Source organism: Sus scrofa, chromosome 8 (assembly GCF_000003025.6).
Source record: "Sus scrofa isolate TJ Tabasco breed Duroc chromosome 8, Sscrofa11.1, whole genome shotgun sequence".
In the NCBI taxonomy this organism is placed as follows: Eukaryota; Metazoa; Chordata; class Mammalia; order Artiodactyla; family Suidae; genus Sus; species Sus scrofa.
The window spans coordinates 85,199,598-85,211,649 of NC_010450.4; the positions used below are offsets into that span (position 1 = coordinate 85,199,598).

Genomic DNA, 12,052 nt, shown 5'->3' on the forward strand with positions numbered 1-12,052 from the left:
AGACCTCTAGCAAACATCTCTATGATATTCAGCAACATACATATTTAAACATAGAAATAAAATTTAATGTTGGATGTCAGCTCCCTAAAAATGAATTCTGCGGCCTGGAAACACCCTGTGCACTGCATGCTGAGCTAGTCATTTCATAGCCCCAAATCCATCATCTTTAGTTTCTTCCATTAGTTTTCAAATCAGTCTAAGGGGAAAAAACAACAACAACAAAAAAACACAGCTCAACATCTAAAAACAAATGAACGCTATCAGAGCATCACTTTCCATTGAATCATTGCATACAGGAAATAAATGGACAGCGTAAGATTACCAAATGGTTCTTGATAAGAAAATAGCTTCCTTTTAATTTGATCAGTCACAATCTTAGGTTATTTGCATAAATCACAAGTTATGTCCATTGAATATATGCTACATGCACTGACAATTGACCCTAAGGAAGGGTTCAGCATATAGTGAAAATAAATTGTTTTTCAGGATATTTTAGCAGCTCTGACAATGATGCAGCTCTGTCAGTACTTTGGGGCCCAGGGCCAAGTGGTTCCCCATGCGCATCATTTGGCAATTCAGATCTCTCTTCTAATACAACTATTTCCTAGAAAAACAAACAGACCCAGACACTTTCTGCATTCTCCTGTGTCACCGCATGCTGTCGACTGCAGTTGCTGCCTTATTGAATCAAAGTTGTCTGCTTGTGCTGTTACAGGGAACAAGAGACCCACTGTTCTTGACTGGTGTCACATTCCCATCTGAGTATCCCATCTATGAGGAGACCAAAATAAAACTAACAGTCTATGATGTCAAGGATAAGTCTCATGACACCGTAAGTACTTGTACTTTTTGGGAAAAGAAATGTGCTTTTCCCTTTTTTGGGTTTTCGATCTAACTGACGTTTTTTTCAAAGAGGGTCTTTGTACTGTGTTTATGCTAGTCTTATGTTTATGGTTTGCTGGGATTTTTTTTTTCCCCTCAGACTCATTTGGCTTAGTGCCACATTGGCAATTGGTGAGCAGCAGCAAAAGCTTTTCAGAATGGGTTTTCCTCCTTTTCGGGAAGGCTGGCTGGATGTCTTGGTTTACATTTTTATTATTGTTGCTTTAAGGAGTTGCTGAAGGAGTAACCTTGTGGATAGAAAGCAAGTGGAAAAGAATGAATAACAAGTCAAATCTTTCTAGATGTTGTCATTATGGTAAAGTGGGATGGATAAAGTGCTCTGCTTTCACACTTTATGCTTTGACCTTCTGAATAAGCAAAACCCTCTCTGTTCCTCTGATATTCCTGGCACCAAAGCAGAGGAGGAAGTAACTGCCAGCACTAGGGCAGAAGCTTTCATTGACCAATTTTACAGGAAGGTCAGGTCAAGTCCTGATAGTCTTTTGTCCTTCAGGTTTTCTCCAGGGTCTCACTTTTCCCCCCACTTGAATCAGTGGATTCAAGTGAGACCATGAGGTCCCCAGGCACTGTCTATGGAGACCACAGTGACAATCCCTGGATAGGAGAGAATGCTATTGGTAGATGTCGGGAAGGGGGTGGTTTAAAGGGAGCCCTCTTTAAATCTCCTCCATTAGCAGGAATTTTTGTCTGTTTTCAAGGTAGGGGGAGGTGGAGGGAAGCTATGGCAGTGGTGATATCACAGTGAAGGACAAGCCAGGAACCACTTCCAGGGCAGGTAGGCCAGTAGCTTCCGGGAGAATTCTGGCTGAAAACACAGGGATGCTGGCTGGGCCTGGAGAGCCACACATACCTGGTTGAGGGGAAATGCAGCTTTACACTCTGCTCTTACTAGGCATTTCTGTCTCTCTCGTAATTCTTTCTTTCTCTTCCATTCTTTTCCACAAAATATATAATATAGGTAGATGGGGATATTTAATAGAGAAACAAACGTTCTCTACTGAAGGAATTTCTAGTCATCTTAGCCCCAGAAAAGTTCATTTCTTTCAAATGGCAGAGGAAAAGCACCTAGCTGGAATAGAAACAGTGATGGTTTCTATTTCTGAGAGTTGTTGAGAAGGCAGACTGTCTGGTGTCTGTTCCACTTATTAGCTTTGTGACTCTGGGAGAGTTGACTCTTGATATCCTTCTTTCCTCATTTATATTTACCTGGTGGGGTGGTTGTAAGGATTAAAGAAGTTAATATGTATAAAATATTTGGAAGACTATTAGCTACAGGTTAATAAGTGCAAGTTTATTATCCTTGTAGTTTTGGCTGTTGCTTCATGGTTCCTCATAAATAGTGGAAATCAAATAAAGGAATATAAACCAAAGTCTTTTTTTATATTGACTAATTGTTTTTTTTCTTAAGTAGCCCTATATTTATTATTTTTGACTTCTTTGAGGAACAGGGGAAGATAAAAATACTTGAAGAGACAAACACTGGGGTTAATACTGGTAATCAAAATGTATGTGCCGGGAGTTTTAGTTTTTCCTTTCCATTACTTTTCCTTAATTTTTTTCCTTTTTTTTTTTTTTTTTTTTTTCTTTTTAGGGTGGAGCCTTCTGCATATGGAAGTTCCCAGGCTAGGGGTCAAATCAGAGCTGCAGCTGCTGGCCTACACCACAGCTACAGCAATGCCAGATCCTTAACCTACTGAGTGAGACCAGGGATCGAACCCATGTCCTCCTCATGTATACCTTCCGGTTCATTACCACTGAGCCACAATGGGAACTCCTTCTTTAATTTATGAAATAATGTGGAAGAGGAATGAACTGCGATTAGGACCAAAGGCTATGCACAAAACCTAAGGCATGTTTTTTTGTTTTGTTTTGTTTTTTGCCTTCCACCAAGAAAAGAGAGAAATGGAAGGAAATGGGGAAAAGTCAGAAAGTTAGAGAAAAGAGAGATATGGTTCAAATGGATGGTGGGAGGAGGTAACACAACTGTGCAGAGACATGATAAGCAGAGAAATGATCAGGGTGAAAGACAGTGTAATGCAGATTTTATGGGATTTTTATGTTTTTCCAAGCATGTGATCAAATTCAGTGCTCCCAACGGTCCCAAGGTGTAGACAGGACAAAGGATATAGAAGGCACAGAGTTAAAGAAGCACTATGCCACGGAGATGAAAGTGTTGAACCCGCTGGTTTATTATGTCCTTAGAAATATCAGAGTTAGAAATAATTAAATACCAAAGGTGTTCCTATCCAGTTCAATCTGCCTCATTTAAAATGTGTGTGTATGTTAATGCTTGAGGGATACATAATTAGCATACTCATTAATTATGCTTTTTGTTGGCTTCTATTCTGGAAACTCATTAATTAGGATCTTTTAAAGACTTTCTTCCTTGATCCAGAGGTGTTATCACATAAAAGTATTGAACAAACTTGAATCCCTGCTGTGAAATAAGAGTTGTGAAATTTGAACATGCTTAAGAAATGCAACCAGCTTTCATTTACCAAGTGCTGTTAATTAAGGCATAACCTCTTCCTTAAAATAACTAACAATTAGCTCTGATGATGGAAGTGTAAATAGAAACAGAGTTCATTAATATGCTAATAGTCCCCCATAGACAAGTAGTATTTATCCTGGCATCTTTCTCTTACTTCTTAAGTTTTTTGTTATGTTTTGTTTTGTTTTTTGTTTTTTTTGTGTGTGGAGATGGATGCAAAAGTGGGGAAGGTAGCAAGTGGTTTTAAAGTACGGTTTATAATTATGGGCGCTTAAGAACCTAAATATTTTAAGGATTAAGAAAAGAGATTATGAATATTTATGTGTTTTGTAAAATCAACAAATTATGTTCATGTATTTTAAAGTAGTTTAAATATGTGATCCAAGTTAACCATTGATCGTATTAGGGCAAGACAATGAGATTATCTCTACTGGCTGAACGCTAATTAATTGAGTCAGGTTAAGTTCTTTGTCTTTTTCTATTGAGTTTATTATTACTTGGAATCAACCAAATAGATGTGTTACTTTGCCTTCTCATTTTTTTTTCACATACATATTCATATTAAAATTTTCCTTTTTTTTGGTAGTTTTAGGGCTGCACCCATGACATGTGGAGGTTCCCAGGCTAGGGGCCAAATTGGATCTGTAGCTGCCGACCTATGCCACAGCCACAGCAACGCCAGATCCGAGCTGGGTCTGTGACCTACACAACAGCTCACGGTAACGCTAGATCCTTAATCCACCAAGAAGGCCAGGGATCAAACCAGCATCCTCATGGATACTGGTCAGATTGTTTCCCCTGAGCCACTACGGGAACTCCCATATTAAAAGTTTTTAGAGAAATATGCTAACCTTTCGTCTGTGTCCTTAATGCGGATATTATCGACTTGTTCTTATAGTCCTCTAAGCAACTGAACCTAACATTATTTTATTAAGTAACTTCAGCAGAAATGCAGTTAATTATTGTACAGGATAAGAAGAGTCTAACTGTTGATTCAGAATGACTACTGTTTTCTCTCTACCACATCCTTCATCCTTCCCCGTCTTTGTAGTCAGTCCCTCTCTGCAGCAAATGCATGGATAGTGCTTGGCAGGTAGGGAGGCAGGGAGTTAGGTCATAATTAAAATTAGAGTGACCTTTTTGTGATTTTCCTTACCATGAAGGAATTATCAGATTTTCTCAGAATAGGCAGTTCTAACACCCAGCTCTTGGGTGGAGACTTTAATGATTGAAATTGAAGCCCATGGCTAGAAATATGAGAGGCCAAGTTCTAACACTGGAAGTTGATGTCTTCTGGGTGTCTGTTTGTTGTATGCTCTATCTTAAAAGACTTGCAAACTGAAACGCATAGACAAAAGTGTTTTTACCACATCATTTACAATGTTCAGCCCTAGGGGATCAAGCTTGGCATCTGAGTCTATCATATGTTACAGCAAAAACCCAGAGGAAGGATAAATTTTATAAATGAAAAGAACATCACCATCCAACCCTTCTCTCTTTTCCTTTCCTGCCAAGTAACATGGTGTTTTGGAAGGTACCGAACAAGATTGTTTCGGTACTATTTTGAGGTCGCCCCTTCAATCTGCAAATACATGATTAGGTCACAAAACTGTTTTTGCCCATGGTAGAAATTTAGATTTCAGCTTTCATTTGCAGGAGGGTGTACTGACCTCATTCCTTTGGCTCTAGGGTTAAATAAATGTTTGCCATATCTCCAAATGGTTGGATTTTTTAGCTTATTGGACGGGTTCATGTCTACTAGACACTGAACATTTCTCAGATAAGGATATATGTCCTAAAACATTTTTTTTTATTGCCAATAACTAGCAACTCTCCATTTGTACCTTTTAGACAGAGTGATCTTATCTAGATTTACCTTAAATTTATTCTATATGTGCATCACATGTCCAAGGAAATTTAGTTTTGGTATAATTCCCTAGGCAGAATTATCCAGTTCAGTTTTTCTGTTTTTCCATGGCAAATAAAACCATTTTCTGTGTAGTATACTTTGACATGGCTTAATTTTCTGCATCGACTTCTTAGATATTTAAGTCTATACCTGTTAAGAAATTGTGTGGCCAGCCTTCTGTTCCACTTGAAAGATATGGTGCACTGGAAAAGGAAGAAGAAATTAGATTATTGATTAATCAAACCAAGCACCATGTTTAATTTTAATTTCTTCTTTAATCTCCATAAAACTTCTTTGAGACAAGTATCATTATATCCATTTTAAAGATGACGAAATTGGGATTCTGAAAATGTAAATAGGTCAAGTCAAAGATCATTTATTTTTTCCATGTGACACTTTGGTACATAGTTGATAGGATTGCTTTCATTTTTCACTCACACAATGAGATATTTTTACTTCAACTGACACTTTAAAAGCATTTTTCATTTGGAGCTTAAGAATTGATTAATTGAGGGGGAAAAATCAGTATTCAAATATCAGGGAAAAAAAACAAAACATTTTAAGCAGTTAAATTAAGCATGTGTAAACTACTTGCAGATGTCTGAAAAAACTTTATAATGAAAGGGCCAATTACTGTTCATGAAAAAATAGTTGTTATTGCTTGCTGTGAAATGGCTAAATTTATGTCTTGTACTTTTACTCTTTGCACCCCAGACCTTGTTTTTACCTTATAAGTGTAGTGTGTGGTCCTTTCAAGCTGTTAGTTCACTCAGCCTTGGCCTTTTGGAAAACTCCCAAAAGGAGTGATGGAGTTTTAAATGGGAGTTACTGGTTCCTTATAGATGTCAGTCAGGGTTCTAACATGTTGCTGACTTTCATAAACAACTTCTGCACCTTTCTACCCATTGTTAAGTCATATGTATTTACAAAGAGCATATTTAAATTTCTCTGAAGTATAATTTACAGCCAATAAAATGGAAAGATCCTATATGCTCAATTTGATGAGTTTGACAATTGCATATGACCATGTGGCTGCTACCCAAGGCAAGATGTGAAACATTTTTATCATTCCAGAGGTTCCTTTGTGTCCCTTTGCAGTCACTTGCCACCCACCACACTCAGAGGCAATTGCTTTCCCATATCTACCAACACAGATTTGTTTTGCTTGTTAAAATTTATATGAATTAAATGCCGTAGTATGTGCTGTCTTGTATCTTGGGCCTTTTGCTCAACATACTGTTTTTGAAATTCATTCACGTTGCTCTGTGACCCAATAGTCCACTGCTTTTTATTACTGAATGGTATTATTGTAGTGATATAGCACAATTTGTTTATTCATTCTCTTACTAATTGCTTCCAGCTTTCGGCAATGATGAATAGGTGTCTATGAACATTTGAGTACAAGTATTTGTGTGGAATTGTGCTTTTACTTTGGGGGGGGTAAATATTGAGGACTACAATTGTTAGGTATGGGTCAGACAGGTATTTAACTTTTCTAGAAACTATTCTTCAAAGTTATTTACAACTTTATTCTCCTACTCTTAGTAATGCATGAGTTCCAGTTACTCCACCAGCAATGATATTGTCAATCTTTTCACTGAGTATTCTAGTGGGTATGAAAGAGTATGTTATTGTGATCTTAATTTGCATTTTCTTGATGACTAATTGTGTTGAGCACCTTTTCCTATGCATATAGGCCACTCATCTTTTTTCACAAAATTAAGTGTCTGTTCAAGTGTTTTGCACATTAAAAAAAAAATCAATTTTCTTTTTATTGTTAATTTCTAAGAATCCCTCATATTATGTGGATACAAGTGCAGTTTTGTTACACCCTACTGTGGTACAGTATGTTACAGTTTTGATTTTTTTTCCCCTGCTCTTTGGCTCATCTAATCGTTTCCTTAATGATGTATTTTGTTGATTAGAAATTTCAAATTTTTTCTTTCATAGTTATGATAGGAGAATGTTCTCTAAATTTTCCTCCAAAATATTTTTTATTTCTAGCCTTTACATTTAGGTCTAAGATCCAGCTCAAGTTATTTTTTTTTTGTAATAGAAATGAGATAGAGATCAAATTTATTTTCTCCTATGTGTATATCTAGTTATTCCAGCATTATTTGTTAAAAATACTTTTTTCTCCGTTGAATTTAGTTGGTCCCTTACCTGGAAAATCACTGTCTCCTGAAGCACAAGGGTCTATTTTTGGATGCTCTGTTCTGTTCTATTGATCTATTCCTCTAGCTTCTTGACAATAACATGATAGTTATTACTTCATAAAAATTCCTAAAATCTGGTGCTTTAAGCCCTTCATCTTAACCAGCTTGTTATTTTTATCAAGGTGTTTGTTTTTGCTTTTGCCAATTCTGAAGACTTTTGTCTTTCCATACAAATTTTAGAACAACTTGTCAATTACTTTTAAAAACCTATTGGAATTTGGATTGAAATTGTATTGAATCTATAGGTCAATTTGGAGAGATGGACATTTTAATGATAGTGGGTCTATTGATCTATGACTATGGTATGTGTGTCGTCCTATTTTTTTAGGTCTTTAAACTTTCATCAACAATGTATTTGTTCTCAATATACAAGTCATAATAATTTTTAGACTTCTTTCTAGATTTTGTGTGCTAATGTAGAAGGTATTGTTTTAAAAATAGAGTTTTTAATTTTATTTGCTAATAGGTAGAAATACACTCATTTCTGTATATTGACTTTGTATCCAAGGCTGCAGCCTTGCTAAATTCACGGATTAGTTCTAAAGGATTTTTTTTATAGATTCCATAGAGTTTTGTAAAATACATAATCATGTTATATGTGAATAATGAAAGTTTTATGTTTCCTTTTCCAGTCATTGTGCATTTTATTTTTCCTTATTGTACTGGCTAAGTTGGAGTTTTAGTATTGCATTATAGATCTGCTAACAGTGGAAAACCTGATTTTTGTTCCCATTCTTAAGGGAAAAGTGTTTAATGTTTCACCACTAAGGATGGTCTTAACTGTAGGTTTTTCATAGATGCCTTTGATCAGATTGAGGAATTTTCCTTCTATTGATAAATTTTCTGTTTTTACCATGAATGATGTTGGATTGAGTCAAACTTATTTTCTTTTTGGTGTGTTTTGAGATGCTTAAATGTTTTACTTATTTATTCTTAGTGTAGTGAAGTACCCCTTAATTTATTTTTGTGTGTTAAACCAACTTTAGATTCTCTCTCTCTCTCTTTTTTTTTTTTTTTTTTTTTTTGGTCTTTTCCAGGGCCGCACCCGCGGCATATGGAGGTTCCCAGGCTAGGGGTCTAATCGGAGCCTACGCCAGAGCCACAGCAACGTGGGATCTGAGCCATGTCTGTGACCTACATCACAGCTCACAGCAACGCCACATCTTTAACCCACTGAGCAAGGCCAGGGATCGAACCCGCAACCTCATCGTTCCCAGTCGGATTCCTTTATACTGTGCCACGACGGAACTCCCCAACCTTAGATTTCTGAACCTTTTTTTTTTTTTTTTTTTAAACTCACTGCCTTCCCACCTCTTTGCCAAGCTTCAGCCTAGTGTTGGGGGAATCAACCTCTGCTCTTAGGTCCTCACCTTAGAGAAAGCACTGTGCCCTTGAGCAGTGAATCTCTTGCTCCCATGCTTCTTTGGACTGTCCTCCTGCATGGAATGAAGTTCCAGAGGAAAAGATGAGGGATGGGTGAGACTCAGGCTGCAGCTAGCGCATCTAGGGATTCAGATCTCTCACACCAGGCCACATGTGCTCATTAAAAGTTCATTACGAGTTCAGCTGGTTTCCATGGAAGACCCTCTTCTTCCTGCTGCTCAGCCAAGGATGATGCCAGCCCTGGGCATTTTCTCCTCTGCAAAAGGGTCTGTCACCATCTGGATTTCATTTCATTTGCATGTATATCCTCGGTTTTCTGATGGGTTTATTAACAAAAGCTATGATTTGGTGGCATATTTGCTTTCTTCTCAGCTGAACCATGGGAGTGACAGTCTCTTGCAACATTTTATATCTTAACCAGAAGCAGAAGTGCTACTTATTAAACTTCTTTCCTTTAGCATTCATGTTGCTCTCCAGATATCTGCTCTTCCATCTCTGTCTTTAATTTCCCCTCCTCTATAGATTACCTATGAAATGCACTCTGTTCTAGGCTGCTCTTTACATTGTTTTCCCTTTTCTCTCATATTGCAGTTCTTTGTGCTACTAGCTCTTGCATACTTACAGTACTTGTTCTGTATCAGCTATTCAGAGATTTTTTATTTTGTTTTTGTTTGGAGTCCCACAGTAGAGAAAAGGATATTCTTGGGTACCTCTTCACGTAGCACCAAAAATAAAAGTTGTTTGCCTGAAGAAGACTGGCTCTTTGACAATAAAATAAGAAAACAACTTTACTCATGAAGCAAAACAAGCTTCTTACAAATTTGGTGCAGAGGGTGGGCATAGCAGAGTGGCTGTTTGACTATGATGTAGCCACATTCGTATTTTATGGAGATCAGCACAACTGTAGCTTCAGTATTTTCACCCTGACTGTCTTCAGATGTAAGACAGTATGGAAACTCTGTTTAACCTAGCTTAAAAAAGGAAAAAACAAACAAACAAGAAACAAAACAGCAATACTTGGCATTAATTTGCTTTTTTCCAATTCACATAGAAACAGTTAGTGAAGGCCTTTTCCCTTTCTCTTTCCCAAATGGGGCCACTATCTTCATGTTAATCATAAACATAGAGAAGCACAATCTACCCTGTGTTTTCTAGTAGAATAATGAGATTGGTGAATTAGTAATCCTTGTAATATTTAAAGAGTGCTTTCAAATTAGAAGTAGGGTTGAAAATTGAGCAAAGTATTTGAAGAGGCATCCCTCAGAAAAAATAAATCCAAATGACCAAGAAACATGAAATGTGTTTAAATTGTATTTTCTTGGAAACACAAAATTAAAGTGGCATTGTGGTCATCAATTTTGGCTAATGAACTGGCAAAAAATTTAAAGACCATTGCTGGCAGGGATGTGGGAAAAAGTACACTCTTGTACAGTGATGATTAAATGTAAAATTTTACAACTTAAAAAAAAAAAACCAATCTTCTAGCATCTATTCAAATGAAAAGTAAGTGTACGTTTTGATTTAGCAACGTCCACCTGATATATGTCAAACCACCAGTACTTAAGGGTATTTGGAGAAAAATGAGCATTGCTGATAATAGTAAACGATTTGAAGCAGAGTCCATGCCTTTTAGTAGGAAAAGTGTGAATAAATTCTGGCATATGCAAATTAGGGATATTATGAGACCTTAGAAAGAAAGATTAATTAATAGGAACTCTAAGGGCACACTTGAAACGTGATTCGTGAGTATCCATACATGCTTGGGAAAAGCAAGATGCAGAAAACAGTATGTAAATAGAAACCCATTTTTTTGAAAAAGAACAATGAAAAATGCCTTTACAGAGCTATGTGCTTTGAGTTTATAGTTATGCCATGCATAATTATGTATGCCTGTCATGAGGATGCAGAAAAATATAAGAGGATAAATGCAGTGGATGGAATGGGGGAGGAGAAGATATCAAGGGGAGATAAAGAGAAGGAGAAGAAAACGAGAGCAGGAGATAAAATAACAGTATAATAAAACAGTCCTGTCCATAGGCTTTCTGAAAGACTCCTTATTTTTAACAAAATAGAACAAATATAAATTTAAAAAGGTAAGTGTCGTTTATACTACTTCCTTACAAAGTACATGGTCCTCAGGGAAGTGTCAGTTTTTCATCCTGAAGATTCAATACAGAAGGGCTGTCAGTGGTCTGGATGGGAGGGAGCTGACACCTCTGAGTGGCCACCTAAAGTTATGCTGGGGGGTGTGGGGCAGTGCCTGGGGATGTCAGGGACCACTGTCTGGGATCATCTGTAGGGAATGAGGGCAGTGGCTGACATCACCCAGCCTAGACAGAGCAGAAGAGGAAGAAGATGGCAGTCATTTGCATTACTTGATGAAGCCCTGGGAACTCCCTGAAATAACTAGGGCAACTCTAGGGTACACAAGGATCTGCAGACACAGTTGGGGGCTCCATCTTCTTGTACTGTGATAGTTAGTAAACCAGATAATGAATTCACACTTCCAGGTACATCTAGGAGCATTTATATTTTTTACCTGCTAACACCAATCAAATGATCTGAAAATGGACCACTGGATTTGTGAGTCTAACTTGGACCCTGAACTGAGGGAGAGTTTATTTCTGCCTCAATGTATTTTCCTCTGAGATATTGACCTCATGCTGAGAGTTTTCAAGAATTCTCCGGATGTTGCCATTTGTTCAGTGGCTTAAGCTGCGAGCGCCTGGCAGGCCAGCTCTGTCTTGTTCATACAGCAACCTTCTGGCAGGTGGAAGCATAGGGAACATTCTAGCTGATGGGGCTGATCCCTGAACAACCCAACGTGGTCACTGAAAATGCATGGCTTCCCATTCCTGCTTGTTTTGCAAAGCTGAAATGGGAGACGTTGCTAAAACATTTCTTTTGATTCGAAAGGAGGAGAAACTGGTGATTTAAAAGGTTAGTCGGCTTGGCTCAGCTCAGAATAGCTTTTAATTACCTTAAGTTTATATATGCTGTATAGCAGGAAGAAAGGGACATTCTAAAGAAATCCAGGCTTTCTTTAGAGTCATTTGAATGGAAGGATAATTACAATTAGATTAGATTACAATTAGATTTTAAACCTGGTGTTTAAATTCATGTGAAAAAGTATTTTTAAACATTGGAGAA

The 12,052-nt window shown here is 37.3% G+C and overlaps 1 protein-coding gene across 11 annotated transcripts in view; it reads left to right on the forward strand.

Moving 5' to 3' along the window:
* INPP4B (inositol polyphosphate-4-phosphatase type II B) overlaps nt 1–12,052 on the forward strand; it is a 743,160-nt gene that overhangs the window by 387,557 nt on the left and 343,551 nt on the right. For all 11 annotated transcript variants that reach the window (XM_003129178.6, XM_021100667.1, XM_021100673.1 and 8 more), the window contains one exon: nt 716–832. In XM_003129178.6, coding sequence (XP_003129226.3) covers nt 716–832 — 117 coding nt within the window. The remainder of the gene's footprint in view (nt 1–715; nt 833–12,052) is intronic.